Source organism: Chiloscyllium plagiosum, unplaced genomic scaffold (genome assembly GCF_037043375.1).
Source record: "Chiloscyllium plagiosum isolate Xiang-an unplaced genomic scaffold, Cpla_swu_hap1 HiC_scaffold_10, whole genome shotgun sequence".
Lineage (NCBI taxonomy): Eukaryota > Metazoa > Chordata > Chondrichthyes > Orectolobiformes > Hemiscylliidae > Chiloscyllium > Chiloscyllium plagiosum.
The window spans coordinates 92,065,633-92,089,872 of record NW_028270148.1 but is presented as its reverse complement, the minus strand read 5'-3'; the positions used below and the strand labels follow the sequence as shown (position 1 = coordinate 92,089,872).

The following is a 24,240-nucleotide window of genomic DNA, read 5'->3' as shown; positions in this document are numbered from 1 at the left end:
CCACAAGCACTTTTGTTTTAAAAGTCTGAGCTGATCATCATTCCAAAATGCTTTTCCACTTTGGTGACTTCATGCATGATACTGAACTGCACTGAAATTCACAATGAGCTGCTCCAATGTGCAAAACAGAATCACCTTTCCTCTGTTCTTTCATGAACTTCATCTACAATAACATGGGACACGCCTTGGAGATCTGGGTCTGCCTCCAGTCGTCTGAGCAGCACTCCTGCAGTGCAGTAAAGCAATCTAGTAGAGGAAGTCTGAAAACATAATCAAAATGAGTTTGTAAGATACACCAATGCATATTTGAGATTGAGGAGTAGAAATCCTAAATGTTTCTAAATGCACACAAATTGATGAAAATGCGGGAATAAAAACAATAAATTAAGCAGGTAATAGTGTTGAAAATTATCTCCAGTAGAGAAAAATACATCACTTTTAAATCTATAATGGTGACTGTGCAGAATTTCTACATGTTCAAATAAAAGGACAAAACATTTGATCAAGTGGGGGGAAATAGAGCACAATTGTAAATTGTGGAATCTTTTACATGCTCCCAACTAAGTAGAAAGAATCTCAATCTTAGCTGAAAAATAGCACTTCCAGTGGAGCAGTGCTTCCATGTTATAGTGTGGGAGTGTTGGTTTTGATTTGTGCTTGACCCCTGGAGTGAGACTTGCACCCAGAATCTTTTGACTCGGAGACAAGAGATTCAGTACAGCTGACACACATCCAGGTAGAAAGGAATTAGAACAAGAGCGAGTATAATGAGTGTTCATGAGATTGAAAATATAAAATAAATCAAAGTGGATCAGTTTTACAGCTTTTCATCAAAGGACATAGACATCTTACAATTTATGTTTGATATCTGGGTGCTGAGGGTTCCATTACAATTAGAGGCAGTAAACAAAACTGAACATTAGCATATTCCTTGGGCAAAATGAATGTATTTGAAGAAGCTGCAGCAAAGCAGGTAAAAAACAAAAAAGTACTTTTACTGTGAACAACAAACTGTTAAACACTATTGAGACTTTGTAGGATTAGTGATAAAATAAATTTAAAGTACAAAAAGATTGCTTGAGAAAGTTATCAGTCAACATCAGTACTTAGTAAAAATAGAATCTACTTTAAACTGCATACTGTACTAGAGGAATATGCTTACAATAATAATGTAATACAGTCAGAGCCAGCAAAGAGTTAACAATATATATGATATGATAGGCAAATCGCTAGGGCATCTGAATAGACACTACAGACAACGTAGTCTGATCCCTGAAATACAATTTGGACTTTTGGAGCACTTACAGAAACTTCTACATAAAAAGGATTGTTAGATAAATTAAAAGTCACAGAATCCAGGGTAGGACATGAAAATGGTAAGGGCACTGTCTAATATAAAGATAATCCAAAACCTAACAAACTGCTGGAAATACTCACCAGGTCTGGCAGCATTGCTGGGGGGGGGGGCGGGGGGTTCTCTCCATGGATTTAAAATAAACTGAAAATACTCAAGATATGCGATGCCAGAATGTTCAGTTGAGTTTTATTAAAATCACTGAATGGATCCCATTATTTCTCATTTTTAATACTACATTTGATCATATTTGCTTAAAGTGCAGAAACAATTTAGGAGTTGGGACAGCATGTTGTGGTTGCACTGGACATTGGTGAGGCCATTGTTGGAGTATGGTGTACAATTCTGGTTGCCCAGCTATAGGAAGTGTATTATTAAATTGGAGAGGGTGCAGAAAAGACTTACAAGGATGTTTATTGGGATTGGAAGATTTGAGTTATGAGGCTAGATAGGCTGGGATATTTTTCACTGGAGCATAGGAAATTGAGGGGTAACTTTGTAGAGGTTTATAAAATCATGAGGGGTACAGAAAAGGTGAATAGCAAAGGTTTTTCCCCCACGGGTTGGGGAATTCCATACTAGAGGGCTAAATTTTAAACTAAAAAGAGAAAGATTTAAAAGGGACCCAAGGGCCAACCTTTTCCACAGAGGCTGGTTCATGTGTGGAAAGAACTGCTGGAGGAAGTGGTAAAAGCAGGCACTGTTACAATATTTAAAAGAGATTTGGATAGCTATTGAATAGGGAAGGTTTAGAAGAATATGGGTCAAATGCCAGCAAGTGGGACTAGTTTAGTTTGGGAAACTTGGTGGGCCTGGAGGAGTTGGACAGAAGGGTCTGTTTCCATGCTGTTTGACTCTATGACAAGGCCATGTAGCAAAACAATATGCTAGAGAGTTACAAAAAGATTAGGATTAATATTTCAAAAGAGACTATAAAGGCAAATAAATATCAATAACAAATGAAATATTAAAATAGTTAACATTTGGGACAAAAGTGTACAATGATTAGAATAAATTAGAACATAGGGACTTAGTAAAGGATCTTGGCATAATCAATCATTGATATACTTGCAATGACCAAGGCAGGATAGTAAAGCATAAACAATTAAGAGTTAAAAACAACATAATCCCAGCACAAAATGGATGAGGAAAGATTACATTGATTTAACCTTGGAGTCAGATGTACAGCATGGAAACAGAACCTTTGGTCCAACCTGTCCACGCCGACCAGATATCCCAACCCAATCTAGTCCCACCTGCCAGCACCCGGCCCATATCCCTCCAAACCCTTCCTATTCATTTACCCATCCAAATGCCTTTTAAATGTTGCAATTGTACCAGCCTCCACCACTTGTACACCTCTAAAAGGACACCCCCTCAACCTCTTGACGCTCCAGGGAAAATAGCCCCAGCCTATTCAGCCTCTCCCTATAGCTCAAATCCTCCAACCCTGGCAATACCCGTGGGGCGGCACGGTGGCATAGTGGTTAGCACTGCTGCCTCTCAGTGCCAGAGACCCGGGTTCAATTCCCGACTCAGGCGACTGACTGTGTGGAGTTTGCACATTCTCCCCGTGTCTGTGTGGGTTTCCTCCGGGTGCTCCGGTTTCCTCCCACAGTCCAAAGATGTGCAATTCAGGTGAATTGGCTATGCTAAATTGCCCATTGCGTTAGGTAAAAAGGGGTAAATGTAGGGGAATGGGTGGGTTGCGCTTCGGTGGGTCGGTGTGGACTTGTTGGGCTGAAGGGCCTGTTTCCACACTAAGTAATCTAATCTAAATCTTTTCTGAACCCTTTCAAGTTTCACAACATCTTTCCAATAGGAAGGAGACCAGAACTGCACGCAATATCTAACAGTAACCTAATTAATTCCTGTACAGCCGCAATATGACCTCCCAACTCCTGTACTCAATATTCTGACCAATAAAAGAAAGCATACCAAACACCTTCTTCACTATCCTATCTACCTGCGTATAGTCCAGAAAGATTAGAATTCAATAGTGATCATCACAGAAGTGCAAGATAGATTTGTAAATAAAGAAACCGTAGATTTTTAATTTAAACAAATGTAGAATATTGAGACCATACCAAAAAGAGAAGAAAGGGAAAATCTAGAACAAATAAAACAGTCAATAGTTTATTTTTATTTGTAAATGATAAATATTTGGAACAGTCAATCAATTTAGACTGGAGTTACGGCTTGTAGCTACTCCTGCCAGGTGACCTGCTGTCCAAGTATGCCATGCTCGCCTGTCTTATACAATCCTCACACACCTACTGGAGCCCATCTGCAACAAGTCTATGATGTTTGCCATCTAACCAAGCCTAGGTTGATTGCTCTTTCTGGTGACATTCACTCTGCCTTCTAGGAGATCTCTCCATAGATTCTCAACTCTGACCAAATGGCTGAAATTAAAACTAGGATGCAAAAGAGTTGGTTTTATTCAATGTACGATTAAAATGTATACTTCAATTGAATAGTTAACTCAATTACATCTTAAATCTCAGATTCAAAATAATTTCTGAAATACTAAGAAGAGTCAGCATAGAAACGATCAGTTGCACTATACAGACATTGTGTAATTTGGTTAACAACAGAACAGTTTGCATTATAATTCTTCATAGCATGAACTGAGTGTTTTATCACAAGCATTTTACAAAGACACACAGTCTTTGGACATGGGTTTGAACACCGATTCTGCATCTAGAAGGTAGAGAAGAGTGAGGAGGAATCAATCTCCCTTTGATCAATCTCAGAGCGCTCCTAGGAATTGTATTGAGATTGAAATGTTTAGAGGAAGCCTTTCATAAAATCATAGAATCCCGACCTGTGGAAACAGGCCCTTCGGCCCAACAAGTCCACACTGACCCTGCGAAGAGTAACCCACCCAAACCCATTGCCCTACCTTATTACTCTACATTTACCCCTGACTAATGCACCCAACTACAGATCCCTGAACATAATGGACAATGTAGCATAGCCAACTCACCTAACCTGCATTTCCTTGGATTGTAGGAGGAAAGGAGCACCCAGAGGATCATGCAGCTATGGGGAGAATGCGCAAACTCCACACAGCCAGTCACCCGAGGCTGGAATTGAACCAGGTCCCTGGCGCTATGAGGCAGCAGTGCTAACCACTGAGCCACCGAGGGCAAAAATCTTTCAATCATGGGCATGCCAATAGGACAAAATTCTCAAACCCATAACTGCATATGTATCCGAACCCAGATATCATTTTTAATGTGCTTTATATTTAACACAGGATTTTTACTTCTGTTCAAATACGAAATCTCAACTATACACTAAAAAGGCAGCCCAACTTAGTATTCTCCCATTCTAAGTAATTTTCTTGAGATCTAAGTGTTTTCTTGTATTAAAGTTTTGCCCTCATATACTCAAGACAAAATACAAAGAGGTAAAAATAACACATTACTACACACTTTGGGACACTAGAATACAAAAGCAGAAATGTACCTCTCATTCTGCAGAAGGCACTGGTCAGACGGCACTTGGAATATGGTGAACAATTCTGGATGCCAGATCTAAAGAAGGATGTGCAAGCCATGGACAGGGATCAGACGTGGTTTAGAAGAATGATCCCGAGGATGAAGACTGGAGGTTGGCTAATATGGTGCCACTGTTTAAAAAAGGTGGTAAGGACAAGCCAGGGAACTATTGACCAGTGAGCCTGACGTCAGTGGTGGGCACATTGTTGGAGGGAATCCTGAGGAACAGGATGTACCTGTATTTGGAAAGGCAAGGACTGATTACGGATAGTCAACATGGCTTTGTGCATGGGAAATCATGTCTCAAACTTAATTGAATTTTTTGAAGTAACAAAGACGATTGAGGAGGACAGAACGGTGGACGTCATCTACGTGGACTTCAGAAAGGCGTTTGACAAGGTTCCCCATGAGAGACAGGTTAGCAAGGTTAGGTCTCATGGAATACAGGCAGAACTAGCCATTTGGATACAGAATTGGCTCAAAGGTAGAAGACAGAGGTTGGTGGTGGAGGGTTGTTGTTCACACTGGAGACCTGTGACCAGTGGAGTGTCACAAGAATCGGTGCTGGGACGGCTACTTTTAATCATTTACATAAATAATTTGGTTGCGAGTATAAGAGGTACAGTTAGTAGGTTTGCAGATGACACCAAAATTGGAGGCGTAGTGAACAGCAAAGAGGGTCAACCTCAGATTACAATAGGATCTTGATCAGATGAGCCACTGGGCTGAGAAGTGGCAGATGGAGTTTAATTTAGATAACTGAGGTGCTGCATTTTGGGAAAGCAAACCTTAGCAGAACTTATACACTTGAGGGCAAGATCCTGGGGAGTGTTACCGAACAAAGAGATCTTGGAGTGCAGGTAGATAGGATAGTGAAGAAGGCATTTGGTATGCTTTCCTTTATTGGTCAGAGTATTGAGTACAGGAGTTGGGAGGTCATATTATGGCTGTACAGGACAGTGATTAGGCCACTGTGGGAATATTGCGTGCAATCCTGGTTTCCTTCCTAAAGGGTTCAGAAAAGATTTACAAGGATGTTGCCAGGGTTGGAGGATTTGAGCTGTAGGGAGAGACTGAACAGGCTGGGGCTGTTTTCCCTGGAGCATCAGAGGCTGAGGAGTGACCTTATAGAGGTTTATAAAATCAGGAGGAGCATGGATAGGATAAATAGACAAAGTCTTTTCCCTGGGATGGAAGAGTCCAGAACTAGAGGACTTAGGTTTAGGGTGAGAGGAGAAGGATATAAAAGAGACTTAAGGGGCAACTTTTTCCACACAGAGTGGTACGAGCTGCCAGAGGAAGTGGTGAGGCTGATACAATTGCAACATTTAAGAGGGATCTGGATGGGTATATGAATAGGAAGGGTTTGGAGGGATATGGGCCGGGTGCTGGCAGGTGCGACTAGATTGAGTTGGGATATCTGGTCAGCATGGAGGAGTTGGACCGAAGAGTCTGTTTCCATGCTGTACATCTGACTGTGACTGTATAACTATTCAGCGAGGTTATCTGAAGGCATGTGTAAACGTATACTTCATTGAAGAGGCAGTACAGCAATTAGACTGACAGCAACAGAGGCGAAGGCAGCAATTAAGAAAATGGGGCTTGTTTCAGATAACATCAAACAGATCATCAGGAAGGGCAAGTCTGAACTTCAGTTGGCACTGAGGCACTCATGAATAGACTGTGACTACTGAGAGGTCCCATTTGAGTGGTTACATAGAGAGGCTGTTATGCAATTGTGGCAGCACTTCTCTGAAGTAGCAGTTTGTACGGCTGACAAACTAATAAGAAGGACAGTGCCTCCCATTGGTCAGCAAATAGCAGCACCGATCTAAAAAACTACGATTTATGAAGCTACCTGGTCAAAGAAATACATAAGAAAGTCTCCACATTTAAATGGTTCTCTACACATCAACAGCAAACTAGCATTCTTTGTCCAACTGCAATATCCAAACATACCTGGGAAGAAAGACTGAAAACATTACTTATTTGCTAAATATATACCAACCTTCATACTTTCAAGTCTAATCTGGTATCCTACGCTACCTCCTAGCCTCTCGATCCGTTCCTTGGCTACACGCTCAGCTACAGAAATAGCAGAAATCCTTCGAGGTTGAGTACATACGATGTTGGCAACCATTGCCGGAGGACCATTAAGAGAATCATCCAGGATAAACTGAGGAATCTGTGTTGTCTTTCCACATCTGAGGAAATTTGAAATTAAAATGACTTATTTCCAAATCTTTTGAACTTTCCAAGGCTGTGGTAATGCAAATGAATAGCTTCATCTATATTTGAGCAGAATAAGGGTTAAGAAACTGCATGTTTGTGGAAAATTAATCATCCAACAAAAAGCACAAAAACATTTTGAATTCTGAATAATTCATTAATACATTAAATAGCTAATGCGTCATTATACAAAGAATGATGGTTGTGGTTATTGGAGGTCAATCATTTCAGATCCAGGACATCAGCTTCAACTCAGCACAGAAAGGAAGGCAGCAACATGATAAATTGAGAGGGTTGCCCTAGTTTAACAGCTGCAGGGACTGCTGATTGGGAAAACAAAACAAAGTGACATCACAGGGAAGTGGTGGATTAATTGGTTTGTGATTTTAAAATGCATATTTTTTTCTGAAGGAGGGATTAACTGTGAAACAACAAGAATAAGTCAAAGTCAGGGCCAATATAATGAAGTAATATAATTAATACAAGTAGGGTAAGGGAAGTACAGTATTTTCATATATACATAATGAATATTTTTTAAAAAGGGAAGTAACTAAGGGGCTTAAGGGGAGTTGTGGCAGCAGAGCTTGCACCTGTGATATGCATCTTCTCTGTTATGTGTCAAATCATGGAAGCTTTAGTTGCTCCCGGTAGTCATATATGCAGGGCGTGTCTAGCTACAGCTACTGGCTAACTGCATTCTGGAGCTGGAGCTGCAGGCAACTTTATCTTGGAGCATCGCAATGTTGAGTATTTGCAAACGGCACAGTGAGGTGGTCACACTGCTGGGGAAGAATGAACAGGCAGAAAGGGCATGGGTGACCACCAGACAGAGCAGAGGAAGGCATGTACTGTATGAGTTTCCTGTGCCCATCCCCCCTTTTTAGTAAACATTCAGTTTTAGATACCATTGGAAAAGATGACTGTGCATGGAAAAGCAATGTGAACCAGCTTCATGGCACATGGATGGGTCTGCTACACACGAGGTAAGAAAGAAGAAAGGCAAGACTATAGTGGTTGGAGTTTCAATTGTAAGAGGAACAAACCGGGGAAAAGACTCTAGGATAGTATGTTGCCTCCCTGATGCCGGGGTCGATGTCACTGAACAGCTGTTTGGCTGAATGAAGGGGGTGGGGTGGGGCGGTGTAAACAGAGAGAGACTGTGGTACGTATTCGTACCAACAACATGAGTAGAAAAAGGGGTGAAGAGTTTAAAGCAGAACTTTATGAGCTAGGAAGTAGATTAAAACTCAGGACCCAAAAGGTAGCACTCTCTGGTGCCATGTACTTGTGAATACGGAAATAGGAGGTGATCCTGATGAATGCAAGGCTGCAGAGATGGTGTAAAAGGGAGGGTTTTAGATTTCTGGGACATTGGGACTGTTTTTTGGGGCAGTGGGACCAAGGTGGATGGATTGCACCTGAAGCGGACTGGGACCTGGACCCTTACAGGGAGGTTTGCTGTTGCTGTGGGGTGGGGTGGGATGGGATCCTGAATGTTCAGCAAGAGGAGCTGCACAGCCAAAATGAGAAGAGATAACAAATGAGTAAGGAAGGCAGAGAAATTACAGGCCTGTTCAGGCACAAGGGGGTTTGACAAAGTTTAATGGCAAGGAATCTAATAAACAAGGCAGAGGGTTGAGAGCACTAATTGGGCTATGTTATTGCTATTGCTGAAACATGGTTGAGGGAGGGGGAAGGATTGCCAGCTCAATATTCAAGGATATTGGGTCTTCAGGCGAGACAGCTCACTATCACATTCTCAAAGGCAACTAGGGACTGACAACAAAAGCTGGCCCAACCAGTGACGCCCAAATCCTACGAATGAATATGAAAAAAACACAGCCTTAACTTCAAATACTTCCATTGCTTTAACAAAATACGGTGAGTACTGACAAACAATCGGAGGCAGAGTCTGAAACTTGAAACAAAGTAAGTTGAGGATCATAGCAACCACTGTTATCAAGGACTTCTAAAAATTAATTTGTTCTGGGATTAATTTGTTCAGCAAACGCAGTATTTACTCTCGGTCCCGGAGAGTTGGTAGTGAGCAGTCTTGTTGAACTGCTTTAGAGTGTCTAATAAAAAGGTTCTTCAACAGTGCTGTTAGGCAAGGGATTCAGCATTTTGACTCAGGGAACAGCTATATAGATCCAAGTCAAGATGATATGTGATTTGTGTGGATTTGGAGATAATGGTGTTCCAATGAGTCTGTTAGTCAAGAGTTTTGGACAGGTTATTTATGAGGTCTTGGCAAATTGCTACAGTGCAATCTGAAGATTGTGCACTCTGTGGCCAAAGTACACAGGTGGTGGATGTAGTGGATATTCAAGGTAGTAAAAGCCAAACAATCAGTCTGCTTTGTCCTAGATGGTACAGAGCTTTTTGAGAGTTGCTGAAAACATATCCACTCAAGTTGAATATATTCCATCATATTCAAAGTGTATTCAAGTTTTTCCATCATATTCTCAAGGGAAATATGGAACGGGCAACAATGCTCAATTTATTTCACATTTTTTGTGGTCAAATTACTACCATGTTGTAATCTGCTATAGGTAATGACCAAATATTACTACTCCTATGATGTCCATACTTGAACCATCAGATGCTGCTGATTAATTTATGCAAACATAAAAGTAATCAAACATCCCAATATGCCCTTCCCTTAAACTTACCCTGTCATACCACTCACCACCAGGACTTGGGCCTTGTTCAGTAAATTCAAGATTGTCTCTCTCTCACGAAACGCTGGAAGTTTCTTCCTTTCCTGGAACATTGCCTGATATTGTCTGGAAGACTGAAAGAGTAATACATTTCAGAGAATAGATCTTATAGATGACACAGAACTCAACAGGAAACAAGCCAATTCACTGAACTGGTTTATATCAGTACTTACTCTCCAATTGAGCAAATAATTCTGATCACACTTATCATCCTTATTCTTATATACATTCAATAATTTTTCTGTCCAACTGAATCTTGAACACTGAAATCTCTTCTGCTTCAATCATTAACTCAAAGTGAATCCCATAGCCTATCAATTTCCCCAAGATGATTCTCCAGCTCTATGTTCCAAATTTTCTATTTACATCTACTTACAATGATATTGCTTTTTCTTGACCCCTAAACTACTTGAAAATATCTGTCTATTCTGTACGATTCTGCATAATTTTAAATATGGTCCTATTGCTCTAAAACATGCTGATATTTAATCTAACATATCCAATCATACCTAGAGAATCTCTGCAATGGCTTTTTTCCATTCCTACATCATAAAACACTGGGTGTCACGCAAAGCCCAACTTAAATAATTTTCTTTGCCCAGTGCTCCTAAGATTTTATCAAGCGTTACCTTTTGCTTTTCAGGGGCTACTTTTTCCAATCTCACTAACTCCTTTTTTATTAGGTGATAAAGTCACACCAGTGGTTCAGTGGATAGCACAGCTGCTTCACAGCACCAGGGACCCAGGTTTGATTCCACCCTCCGACAACTTTCTGTGTGGAGTTTGCACATTCTCCCCATGTCTGAGAGAGTTTCCTCCAAAGATGTCCAAAGATGTGCTGGCTAGGTGGATTAGCCATGGGAAATGCAGGATTACAGAGATAGGGCAAGGGGATGGGTCTGGGTGGGATGCTCTTCAGAGGGCTGGTGTGAACCTTTTGGGTCAAATGGCCTGTTTCCAAACTGTAGGGATTCTATGAACAATACCTTTTGTATTTTTTGTTGATGCATAAACTGTTTGGATGTTCACTGAAGTAGAATTGGAAGGATTCATTAATATCCTAATTAATTATCAACAATCCACTAAATTTAAAGCCACAACACACAAAGAAAGCATTAATTTCTTGTCCACCACAGTATTTAAATTGCCAAAAGACAATAACTGGCAAATACACAAAGCCATCACTCTAAAACTGGGCTGTGTGCGACACCCAGTGTTTTATAATACAGGAGTGGCAAAAAAACACTCTAAACACACCTTCCAGATGGGTGAGGTCACAGCTAAAGCATTCCATAGCAAATTCTTCCACTGGGCATTTTCTACTCTTTTATAGCATCTTAAAATCTCTCAAACTCAGATTCAAATTTAACAATTGACAGTGTATATTACAATAGCATCCACTACATTTCTCTCCATGTAGCACCTGGACACATACAGTCTTAAGCTCAACACAGCAGGGCAGCACAATGGCTCAGTGGTTAGCACTGCTGCCTCACAGCACCAGGGACCCCAGTTTGATTCCAGCCTCGGCGACTGTCCGTATGGAGTTTGCACATTCTCGGTGTCTGTGAGGGTTTCCTCTGGGTGCTCTGGTATCCTCCCACAATCCAAAGATATGCAAGTTATATGGATTGGCCATGCTAGAATTGCGCATAGTGTTTAGGGATGTGTAGGTTAGGTGCATTAGTCAGGGGTAAATGTAGAGTAATAGGGTAGGGGAACGGATTTTGGTGGGTTACTCTTTTGGAGAGTGTGTGTGGACTGGTTGGGCCAAAGGGTCTGTTTCCACACTGTAGGGATTCTATGATTCTCTGATGACATACCACATTCATTTGCAAGTAATTAATTAGCTCCATGATTTCAAGTTTTCCCAGTCCTAGTCAGCAAAATGTTCCTTTGATGTCAACTGTCCTCTCTTCTTCGCAGCCTCCCTCTCCCATTGCAGCCTCCCTCTCTGCCAACTCCTGCAACTTCCCCATCAGTTTCTCGTCATCAGCTTGCAGCAACTCCATTTTCTCCGTTCCACCCCCCCCAAATGGAACCCTAGGCAGTCACCCGCTTCTTCTCCACAGTGCAGCCTCCTCGTCTCTCCACAACTCCCTTGCAACTTCCCTGTTTCTACAACATCCTGTGGCCTCCTGGTCTCTCCCAACTCGCTTCCTTACCCTCCAGCCCATCAGGTCTGCAGATTCACTAACAAATGAGCCCACCCCTCTCCCTAGCTACTATCCTTGGTTGAACCTTAGCAAGGCTGGTGCCCTATATGATCTTGAGTTAAGCTTCCAAATCCCATACAATTGCTTTTTTCACATTTGTAACATTGCCCATTAACACTGCAGCTCGGCTTATACAACAGTAGATCATGGAATCTTACAGAACATCAGGAAATCAGCCAGATAATCGTATCTGTGGGGTCTTAGAATAAAGCCATTTAATCTAATCCCTTGTGCAGCATTTTTCCCTATCATGCTGCAACTTAGTTTTCTTCATATCTAATTGCCTCTTAAATGATTCCTAGAAAACCTGATTCCACAATCCTTTCAGGGTAGCACAGTCAGGATCTTAACAACCTTGTGTAAAAATAAAATTCTACTATATCCCCCAGTAAATCTTTAGGCAATTATTTTGAACCTAGGATGTATGGCACACTCATGAGGAAGTACTTTCTTATCACAAGCTCTATCAAAATTCCTCATTTCTGAAAGCTTCTATTAGACATCCAATAACATGTTCTTCTCTAAAAGGAGACCAATTCCAGTTTCCGCTAGCTCTCTACATAAATGGAGATCCCTCAACCTTGGTAACATACTGGTAAACATCCTCTGTACTCTTTCTAGGGCCTTGGCCAACCTTCCTCACGAGGGTGTCCAGAATTATACACAAGGTTCCAGGTGAGGCCTAACTAAGAAGCTTGTGAATAGTTAGTATGGCTACCTTATTTGCATACTCATTCTATAACTCCATCCAAGATACTCAATGCACTACTTACACAGCCAAGAATCACAAATTTTCTTAATTATAAAGAGCAAAGAAAATTACAGCACAGGAACAGGCCTTTCAGCCCTCCAAGCCTGCACCAATCCAGATCCTCAATGTAAATCTGTCACCTATTTTCTAAAGATCTGTATCCCTTTCCTCCCTACCCATTCATGTATCTGTCTGGATACATTTTAAACTTCACTATCGTGCCCGCTTTTACCACCTCTGCTGGTAAAGCGATCCAGGCACCCATCACCCTGTGTAAAGAACTTTACAGACATATCTCCCCTAAACATTTTCCCTCTCACTTTGAGCTTGTGATCGTAAATAATTGAGTCCCCGACTCTGGGGAAAAAGCTTCTTGCTATCCACCTTGTCTGCACCTCTTGTGGCTTTGTAGACCTCAATCAGGTCCCCCTCAACCTCCATCTTTCTAATACAAATAATGCTAATCTACTCAACCTCTCTTTATAGCTAGCACACTCCCTACCAGGCAACATCCTGGTGAACCTCCTCTGCACCCTCTCCAAAGCATCCACATCCTTTTGTTAATGTGGCAACCTGAACTATACACATTATTCCAAATGTGGCCGAATCAAAGTCTTATACAACTGTACCATGATCTGCCAAGTCTTGCACTCAACATCCCGTCTGAAGAAGGAAAACATGCAGTATGCTTTCTTGACCACTCTGTTGACCTGCATTGCCACCTTCAGGGAACTATGGACCTGAACACCCACAACAATTTTCCCCAGGACTTTTCCATTTAGTGTATAGTTTGCTCTGGAATTGAATCTTCCAAATGAATCATCTTGCATTTGTCCGGATTGAACTCCATCTGCCTTTTCTCTGCCCAACTCTCTAATCTATCTTTATTTTGTTGTATTCTCTGACAGTCCCCTTCACTATCTGCTACTCCACCAATCTTGGTGTCATCTGCAAACTTGCTAATCAGACCACCTATACCTCCCTCCAAATCATTTGTGTATATCACAAACAACAGTGGTCCCAGCTCAGATCCCTGTGGGACACCACTGGTCACAGGTCTCCATTTTAAGAAATTCCCTTCCACTACTACTGTCTCCTGTTGCCCAGCCAGTTCTCTATCCATCTAGCTAGAACACCCTGGACCCCATGCGACTTCACCTTCTCCATCAGCCCAACATGGGGAACCTAATCAAATGCCTTACTAAAGTCTATGTATATGACATCTACATTCTCCAGCTCCTGCCGAATTTTGGTCTCATTGGCCTTCCCCCAATTTAGCACTCTTCCTTTCAGACCACTCTCATCTTTGCCCATGAGTATTCTAAAACTCAGAATTGTGATCAGTATTCCCAAAGTAATCCCCTACTGAAACATCAACCGGGCTCATTCCCCAACCCCAGGTCCAGTATGGCCCCTTCCCAACTTGGACTATTTACATACTGTTCTATAAAATCCTCTTGCAGCCACAATTTGCATTGTTCGTTCAGTCAACAGCTGCCAGACATATCACCTCAATGTGCTCTGCCTATGTTCCCAACTTTAAAATGCTACTTAAAACTCTTTGACCAAGTGTTTGATCACCTATTCAAATGGTGTCAGGGTCAAATTTGGAATCAAAATTGTCCTGGGATGTGAAAATATTTTATGTGAAAGGAGTTATATAAATACAAGTTGGTGCTTGAATATAACATGAACCAATTTCTTTGTGTCTTCAGCTGAATTTTCTCATACCATGATATGAGAATGCTAACTTTGAATTGTAGAAGCAGTCATTGCTATTAAATATTTTAAAAGGTCACGCAAAAGGAAATTCCATTTTACTGATTGTCCGTACTTTTATTAAAGAAGCAGTTCCTTTAGCCAATTAAAATTCACAATATTTCGTGCCTAATACTTATGAGAAAAAGATTAAAATACACCACTATTAACCATGACATAACATTACACTCTTGTCTCTCTCAAATAAAACTGGAACATGGATGAAGTTACCTGTTTTGCTTGAAATTGTTTACAGAGTTTTTGGTTTTCCTTATATACATTCTCTAGTTTCCAGTTATACTTCTTCAACTGTTTCTTCTTAAGATACACATAACTCTCCGTTTCCATAATCACAGCCTCAGGCTCTTCTTCCTGTAAGTCATCATCATCCAATTCTGCTCCAATATCAGGTTTAACTGCAATTACAAAACATGAACTATGTCAGTTATAAAAGGCAAAACCTGAACTATGAAAACCATACCAAAGCCAAGCACTACCTCTAGTTCAGAGATAGCACTCCTGGCTCCAAGTCAAATGGGCTTTGGATTCAAGGTTTAGATCAGAAACTTGAGCTGATACTCCCATTTCAGCAATAACGGAGTACTGCACTGTTGGAACTGCTGTCTTTCAGATGAGACAATAAACTGCTCTTGTAACTTTACCTGTGGATGTAAAAGAATCAAAGGCAGCCAAAGATGTTTCTTGCAGGTGTCATTACCAATACTTAGTCCTCAACCACCATCACAAGAGCAAATGTTTTAGTCAATAATCTAATTAGTATTTCTGGAAGCTTGATGTTTGCAGGTTAGCTGCTAGGTTTTGCACATTGCTCATGGGAACAATACTTCAAAAATGCTTAATTCGTTCCAAAATACGTCATAACATGCCAAGGTGATGAATGGCATCAGTACCCAAACTAAATGGGTCAGTGGGCAAAGTCACCCCCCGAAATCACTAGGGAAAATTCAATCATGGGTTCAATTAATTAGAGGAGAGTCATCCATCAGTAGGACGGACAGAATTGAGGAGTTGATCCGCGAATCACAGATTTTCTCATATGCTGAACCTATTAGCAGCAAGACACAGGAGAGAAACAGTGGTTGGAGTTGCAGTGAACAATCAACTGAGTGAGTAGCAAAGTAAGTGAGCAAACTAGTCATCTGGATGCAAGTGTTGTGGCTGGGAGGTGGGAGAGAAAGGAAGAAGTACAGCACTAACTAGGATCCAGAAAAACCCTGAGGTAATGAAACACTTTAAAACAAGCAAGGAATTTCTATTTTAAGGCTGCTTTTCCTCACCAGCAACTATATGGGGGGGAAAAGGGGGTCATTTAACTGAGTTGGCGAGATAGCCAGTTTGCGATGCAGATTGTTGCAGTAATGTATACAAATGCCAGACCATGTGAGGTTACTATGAAGAACTCTACTTCACAACGTATCCCCTTGACTAAGGCTTGGTGACACTCTGGTTAAACCAGTATCTAATGAGAGCAGCAGCCTTGTAGCCAGATAGGACTTTGGTATGGGGGAAAAAGTACAGTGGAGTTTTGTTTAAAATTTATTCATAGGATACTTATGCCAGCATTTATTGTCCATCCTTAATTGCCCCAGGGAAAGATATTATTATAGCGAACATTATATCAATTGTAAATTTAAATTTGAGATTGAGAAATAAAATGAATAGTAACTGCCTGGTTAAAATATTCTGGCTTTGTGCACTTGTGACAGAAATGACTAGCTGCAATGTCACTAATCTATGGAATGTGTGTTTAGGGCTTTGAGTTTAGAAGTGTGCATTAGTTATTGCGAAAAAAACTGTTCTTGTTAACTTATGCCTGTGGCCTTGTGTCAAATTAAATAATGCTATCTATGAAATTAATGCTTTATTGTGTATTGTGACTTTAAATTTATTGGCAGGTCAATAAATAATGAAGATATTGATGAACTCTGCTTCTGTACAATTCCAAATACACCTGCTGTCAACACAAATGCAGAAAATACTATAACTATGCAACTGCATCACCAAAATAATTTAGTGAGAATGATAAAGTAAAAAAAAATTCATCCACAAGAAACATCTCGAAGAGTCACAAACGAAAAGTAAATTGTGTTCAAATTGTTACACAAAGTTACTTTTTGTTATCTAAAACAAAATATAAACAATCCACTCAGCATCTTCCCAACCTCTAACACTGAATCCCGTGCAGGATTTGCATGCTGTACTGTTCCCTCAGCAGCCTGTATTTTAAACGAGGCAAAATTCATGTTCCAACTTGCACTGCAAGAAGTACCATGCTATTCAATAGATTAACTTGATCAATACTGAAGAAGTTAGTCCTAAACCAACAAGTCATAACGTATACTTTCCTTAGTCTGCAATTAAACTTTTCAGAGTGGAAATGGATACCACAAAATATCTCGAGGATCATAGGTCACAATAATACCTGCCAGTTGCTGATCAAGAGGATATTTACGAGGTGTTTGTTCACCATTAGTTTGTTCAGTCAAGAGAGTGTGTGGAACAGGAGGCACACTGTACTTATGGGCAGTTTCAAGAAGCAGTTCATTCATTTTCACTTCATTTTCCAAACACATGATCAAAGTGTGAACCACTGGTTCTTGAGTTTTTGCAGCTAGCAAGGCCTCTCCATAGAGATGTTCAGTTATGTGCAAACGGCAAGCTTGAGGCAGGCAGTCATTAGTCGAAGAGAAGGCTAAAAGTGGGGCCTCATACGGATATTTATTATCAGGCGGAAATCGGATCTCAAGCATGTACAGGAGTGCATTGCTGTCACAACGCAAATGGCTATCCTCTTTCCTTTCTCTCTTTGAAGGGAGCTCATGTCTGAACTTACATCTTGACCCAAAACAGCAACCGCCTTTGAGATAATACTGACAAACGTCTTTCACAGCCACGTCTGCAGTCTCACATCTTGTAGATTTATTAAGTCTCTGCGTCAAGAATGCAAGTGCCAATTCAATAGTCCAGACCCGGTTTTGAATACGTTCAGAGAATTTGCTCTCATATATGGAGCTAAGAACCAGTGCTTCTTCTTGCCTCCGCTCCACACAATCCTCCAAGCTAATATTACCAGATCTGGGAGAGGCCTTGATTCTATCTTTGAACTTTTCCCTAAGGCACAGTTGCAACAGTTGTTCCAAAGATGTTCCTACATCTCCATCATACATCTTGAGAGCTGCTTTGCAATGTTCTGCATGAAAACCAAACCTAAAGTAAAATAAGCACATTACTTTATTTGTTGAGTTTATTGAGTATATGCAATATAAAATGTCTCTCTAACACAATATATTATCCAAAACTCTTGCAATAGTCATACTTTTTCAGTGCAATAAGAACAGTACAAGTTACATTGTCATGGTAAACACCTGATGCATTTGAGCTAAAACTAGTTATTTAAATAGCTATTAAACTTTGTTACTAAATAATCCAAATATAAAACCACACAAAAAAAAACTGTAAATGCTGGAAATAAAACAGGAAATACTCTGCAGGTCAGGCAGCATGTTTGCTATGGCTCAACTGATGGTGCTCTCATCGCCAAGTCACAAGACTCTGGGTTCAAATGCCACACCAGTGTACAAATATTAGGCTGATGATCCAGTCTATTGCTGGAGGGAACATTGCACTGTTGGAGGTTCCTTCTTTCAGATGAGACATTAAACAAAGGCCTCATCTGCCTCCTTGAGCAGGTTCAAAGGATCTCCACAGTCTATCTTCAATCAAGATATTTGGCGGGGGTGGGGGGGGGGGGGGGGAGGGGAGAAAAGAGAGGGGGGGTGGGAGGAGGAGTTTTCTTAGGAGACCTGTTCACTATGTAATCCTTCACAAAATTACAACAGATGATGTGATGTGGTTATTATCACATTGCTCTTGGAGGGAGGTTGTTGAGTGCAATTGGCCATCACATTGTCTACCTTCTAAGTTCTTGGTTAGCGACAAACAAAACTGCAGATGCTGAAATCCAGGGGGCTCAGGGAGACCAAATGCAAACTTACAGAACAGTTCGCTGAGCATCTCAGCTGGGCCCACAGGGGGTGACTGGACCTCCCAGTCACCGCCCATTTTAATTCCCCTTCCCACTCCCTTTCTGACATGACCATCCTTGGCCTCCTCCATTGCCACAACGAATCAAACTGCAAATTGGAGGAACACCTTATCTTCCACCTGAACAGCCTCCAGCCCGGAGAACTCAATATTGAGTTCTTCATTTTCAATGAATCTCGCTTCCCTTCTCCTGACTCCCTTTCCTGCCACATCCCCCTCCCTTCCTATCTCCCAGCCAACTACCTGATTCATTCCTCCCATTTGACCAACTGTCTTCACCTATCCCCACCTCACCACCCTGCCCCCACCCCCTTTATCTGCAGCTCCCCTTACAGCAACCCCCAATCCTGAAGAATTATTACACCTGTAACATCGACTTCCCTACCTCCTGATGATGCCTGGCTTGCTGTGTTCTTCCAGCCTCCTGCCTGTCTACCTTCTAAGTTCTGGCAAACACACTGCAGGAAGGCCATAATTGCTTGAGAAAGTACATTTATAAGAATATTGCCAGTGACAGACATTTACACCTATGAGGAAAGATTAGATGGGCTAAGGTTGTTTTCATTAGTGCAGAGAAAGGGAAGTTAGTGGAGGTGTACAGAATAATGAGGGGCCTGGATAAAGTAAACAAAGATGACCTGTTTCCCCTAGCAGAGATATCAATTCCCAGAAAGCAGACATTTCAGGTAAATGATGGAAGGAATAGAGGAAACGCAAGCAAAACCTTTTTCACCCAGAGGGTCTGGAATCCATTTCCCAGTTTGTGTGGTTGATGCAGAAATCATCAACCATTTAAAGGGAATTTGAATATGCATCTGAAATAATGTAACCTGCAAGGCTGTGGACAAAGTGATGAAAAATAGGATTAGAATGGGCTGCTGGTTTATTCAGCTGGTAAAGACGTGATAGGCTGAATGGCCTCTGTGCATGCTGTAATCTCTCTGTAGTCCTTTTACAACAGTGATTATACATCCAAAATACTTTCTTGGCTATAAAGTACTATGATCTGTCCAATGATCCTGAAAAGCATGATATAAATGGAAAACTTTATCTCCTTAAAGAGAGAAACAGCAGTCTTTTTCCACAATGTCTGCCAATTGTGGATATCTTGAATTCTAAGATATCCACAAGTGCTGAGAATATGTCTCGATTTTCAATGGTCTCTTTCCTTTCCCTACTCTCCAGCATCAGGTGCCCATACCATCCTTAACTGGATTGTCAACTTACCCCCGGCTATCATAGAGTCATAGAACCCCTTCAGTATGGAAGGAGATCGTCCAGCCCCTCAAGTTTGCATCTATTCTCTGAAGAGAATCATATCTAGACCCAGCCCACCATATCTCATAACCCCACATTTACCATGGTTAATCCACCTAATCTGCACATCCCTGGTCACTACGGACAACTGCAGCGTGGTCAATCCACCTAACCTGCACATCTTTGGAATATCAATTGGTCTTTTCTTTAAAATTTGCATCACATGCACTGCCCTAGCTGGACATTGCATGTGATTTGATTAATTAGAAACACTGGTGATTTGGTGGTGGATAATAGTCGAAAAGTACCACGGGTAATTTGGTCGTGGAGAAAAAGCTGCACAGTTGTGTGAGATAACACTTCTGAATATATTAGAAAATACTGCATCAAGGTCTATTTTTCATACAGTGTGGGGTTGGAACCCAGATGTATTCCAGACATTCAGATCCCAACTCCAGTAAAGAAATTTGGCTCATGAACTTGGACTTTTTCTCCTAGAAATGCTGCATAACTTGCTGAATATACATGGCACTTTCTAGCTTATTTGGAGTAAAAGCAGAACTAATTGCAGCTTCTACAAAACTTTAGTTGAAAACCTTTACTATTGATGAAAACATATTTCTGACACATGCACCTACTAATAAATAGTAAATGGCAAGAAATGTGTGGGATAATTGTTGATGATGGACTCCCATTCCTATCGTTTTCAATGGATAAGGCACCAGTTCTACCTCATACATGTAGAACTCAATTTTAATCGCTATGTAAGTAAGTAGATTTTGAATAAAGACTTATTCATATCAGCACATGCATTACTTATTACATATTTAAAAAATAAACAGAATGCATTCTAAAAATGAGCATAGTGTATAGCATTTTGGGACTATATGGAAGGCAATGTCTCGGAGTTGGCCTCCATCCCAAAACATTGTGGACTGATCAATCTAGTATGACACCTTTAGCAGGAAGGGAATGAGCAAAACAGGATAAGTTATCAGTAAGAATTAGATGAAAGTATAGGTTTGGATTGAGATCTCTTAAGGTAGTTACTTTGCATGTTTGAGTTGAGCTGAATTTTAACTTGGATAACTCTGGGACATAAAATAGTGAACAATAGGGTGACCTATTATGAAGAGAACGGTTCTCTGTTGTCAAAGAAACAACCATGTCAGATATCAGGAAAATAATCTATTACAATATCCTTATGTACTGAAAGCACAAACATTACTTGTATCATTCAGTCTTGCAAAATGCAAGTCGTCTACAAGATACACAGCAATACAGTATATCTAATGACACAAAGTAAACTAAAGTATGAACTAAAGTTAGCATCTGAAATTTAGAAGTCTTAAAACAGAGGCAGATGAGAGGGATCCCAATCATTCATTTGTATTCAGCGTTGCTTGTGTGTCACTTCTCACACCAGCAAATTTTAGTGACCATGAATGCCCTCTAGGAAGGTAAGCAAAATGAAATTGAACAACGTTTACCAAAAACCCTGCACTCCCTTTCATTTCTCCTCAGATATGGATGTGGGGCCAGAAGACTGCAAATATTGTACAATTCTTAAAAAGAAGAACATAGAACAATACAGCACAGAACAGGCCCTTCAGCCCACGATGTTGTGCCGAACATTTGTCCTAGCTTAAGCACCCATCCATGTACCTATCCAATTGCCGCTTAAAGGTCACCAAAGATTCTGACTCTACCACTCCCACAGGCAGCGCATTCCATGCCCCCACCACTCTCTGGGTAAAGAACCCACCCCTGACATCTCCCCTATACCTTCCACCCTTCACCTTAAATTTATGTCCCCTTGTAACACTCTGTTGCACCCGGGGAAAAAGTTTCTGACTGTCTACTCTATCTATTCCTCTGATCATCTTATAAACCTCTATCAAGTCACCCCTCATCCTTCGCCGTTCCAACGAGAAAAGTCCTAGCACTCTCAACCTATCCTCGTACGACCTATTCTCCATTCCAGGCAACATCCTGGTAAATCTTCTCTGCACCCTCTCCAAAGCTTCCACATCTTTCCTAAAGTGAGGCGACCAGAACTGCACACAGTACTCCAAATGTGGCCTAACCAAAGTCCTGTACAGTTGCAACATCACTTCACGACTCTGGAATTCAATGAACGCTAATACACCACAGGCCTTCTTACAAGCTCTATCCACCTGAGTGGCAACTTTCAAAGATCTATGAACATAGACCCCAAGATCCCTCTGTTCCTCCACCTCACTAAGAACCCTACCGTTAACCCTGTATTCCGCATTCTTATTTGTCTTTCCAAAATGGACAACCTCACACTTGGCAGGGTTGAACTCCATCTGCCATTCCTCAGCCCAGCTCTGCATCATATCGAAGTCTCTTTGCAGCCGACAACAGCCCTCCTCACTATCCACAACTCCACTAATCCTCGTATCATCTGCAAATTTACTGACCCACCCTTCGACTCCCTCATCCAAGTCATTAATAAAAATTACAAACAGCAGAGGACCAAGAACTGATCCCTGAGGAACTCCACTTGTAACTGGGCTCCAGGCTGAATATTTGCCATCCACCACCACTCTGACTTCGACCGGTTAGCCAGTTTTCTATCCAATTGGCCAAATTTCCCTCTATCCCATGCCTCCTGACTTTCCGCATAAGCCTACCATGGGGAACCTTATCAAATGTCTTACTAAAATCCATGTAGACTGCTCTACCCTTATCTACATGCTTGGTCACCTCCTCAAAGAATTCAATAAGACTTGTAAGGCAAGACCTACCCTTCACAAATCCGTGCTGGCTGTCCCTAATCAAGCAGTGTCTTTCCAGATACTCAAATCCTATCCCTCAGTACTCTTTCCATTACTTTGCCTACCACCGAAGTAAGACTAACTGGTCCGTAATTCCCGGGGTTATCCCTTATTCCCTTTTTTGAACAGGGGCACAACATTCGCCACTCTCCAGTCCCCTGGTACCACCCCCGTTGACAGTGAAGATGAAAAGATCATTGCCAACGGTACTGCAATTTCCTCTCTTGCTTCCCACATAATCCTAGGATATATCCAGTCAGGCCCGGGGGACTTGTCTATCCTCAAGTTATTCAAAATGTCCAACACATCTTCCTTCCTAACAAGTATCTCCTCTAGCTTACCAGTCCGTTTCACACTCTCCTCTTCAACAATACGGTCCCTCTCGTTCGTAAATACTGAAGAAAAGTACTCATTCAAGACCTCTCCCATCTCTTCCGACTCAATACACAGTCTCCCACTACTGTCCTTGATCGGACCTACCCTCATTCTCCTCATTCTCATGTTTCTCACATACGCATAAAAGGCCTTGGGGCTATCCTTGATCCTATCTGCCAAAGATTTTTCATGCCCTCTCTTAGCTCTCCTAATCCCTTTCTTCAGGTCCCTTCTGGCTATCCTGTATCCCTCCACTGCTCTGTCTGAACCCAGTTTCCTCAACCTTATGTAAGCCTCCTTCTTCCTCTTTACAAGACATTCAACCTCCCTCGTCAACCAAGGTTCCCTCACACAACCATTTCTTTCCTGCCTGACAGGTACATACATATCAAGGACACGTCGTATCTGTTCCTTGAAAAAGTTCCACATTTCCACGACATCCTTCCCTGACAGCTTATGCTCCCAACTTATGCTCGTCAGATCCTGTCTTACAGCATCGTAATTACCCTTCCCCCAATTGTAAAACCTACCCTGTTGCACGCACCTATCTCTCTCCATAACCAAGGTGAAAGTCACAGAATTGTGGTCACCATCACCAAAATATTCACCCACTAACAAGCCCATCACTTGTCCCGGTTCATTACCGAGTACCAAATCCAATATGGCCTCCCCTCTGGTCAGACAATCTACATACGAGTTAGAAATGGTTAACCTGCATTGGATGCCAGTCAGCTTTAAGAGACAATAATATGGGGGTGAAACCAATTTATGCTTGGATAATAAAAGGAAGTTCACATGATTTTCATAAGATGATTGTCGAACTAGGAGCATGAGTAAGCCATTCAGGTCTTTGAGGTTGCTTTACCATTGAATAAGACAGTTAAAGCAAATGGTGTTTAACTTTATTAATTAAAAGGGACAGTTTCAGTATGGACACAAATTTGGCTATGAGTCAGAAATCAGAGATTGGTGACAAATAGACCTTTTTCAGACTGATTGAAATGATACTGTCTTCTGGTATTAGGACCGCTGCTCTTTTCACTGTGCATTTTAATAGCATGGCAGGTTTGCAGATGACATAAAACTCCAATCTAGTAAAACATTGAAGAGGATTGTAATAAATTTCAAGAAGAATGTGAAATTAAAATACCACAGATTCAGGAAAAACAAACAAAACATCAAATGCTGTAAATACTGCAGAGGTCAAA

The 24,240-nt window shown here is 41.2% G+C and overlaps 1 protein-coding gene across 4 annotated transcripts in view; it reads right to left on the bottom strand.

The window, feature by feature from the left end:
- The window catches only part of dhx57 (DEAH (Asp-Glu-Ala-Asp/His) box polypeptide 57), a 122,503-nt gene that overhangs the window by 74,685 nt on the left and 23,578 nt on the right, over window positions 1-24,240 (bottom strand). For all 4 annotated transcript variants that reach the window (XM_043696379.2, XM_043696377.2, XM_087991551.1 and 1 more), the window contains exons 5-9: window positions 16,978-17,762; window positions 14,766-14,950; window positions 9,762-9,883; window positions 6,869-7,064; window positions 136-260 (exon numbers count right to left, since the gene is read on the bottom strand). In XM_043696379.2, the coding sequence (XP_043552314.2) occupies window positions 136-260; window positions 6,869-7,064; window positions 9,762-9,883; window positions 14,766-14,950; window positions 16,978-17,762 (1,413 nt within the window). The remainder of the gene's footprint in view (window positions 1-135; window positions 261-6,868; window positions 7,065-9,761; window positions 9,884-14,765; window positions 14,951-16,977; window positions 17,763-24,240) is intronic.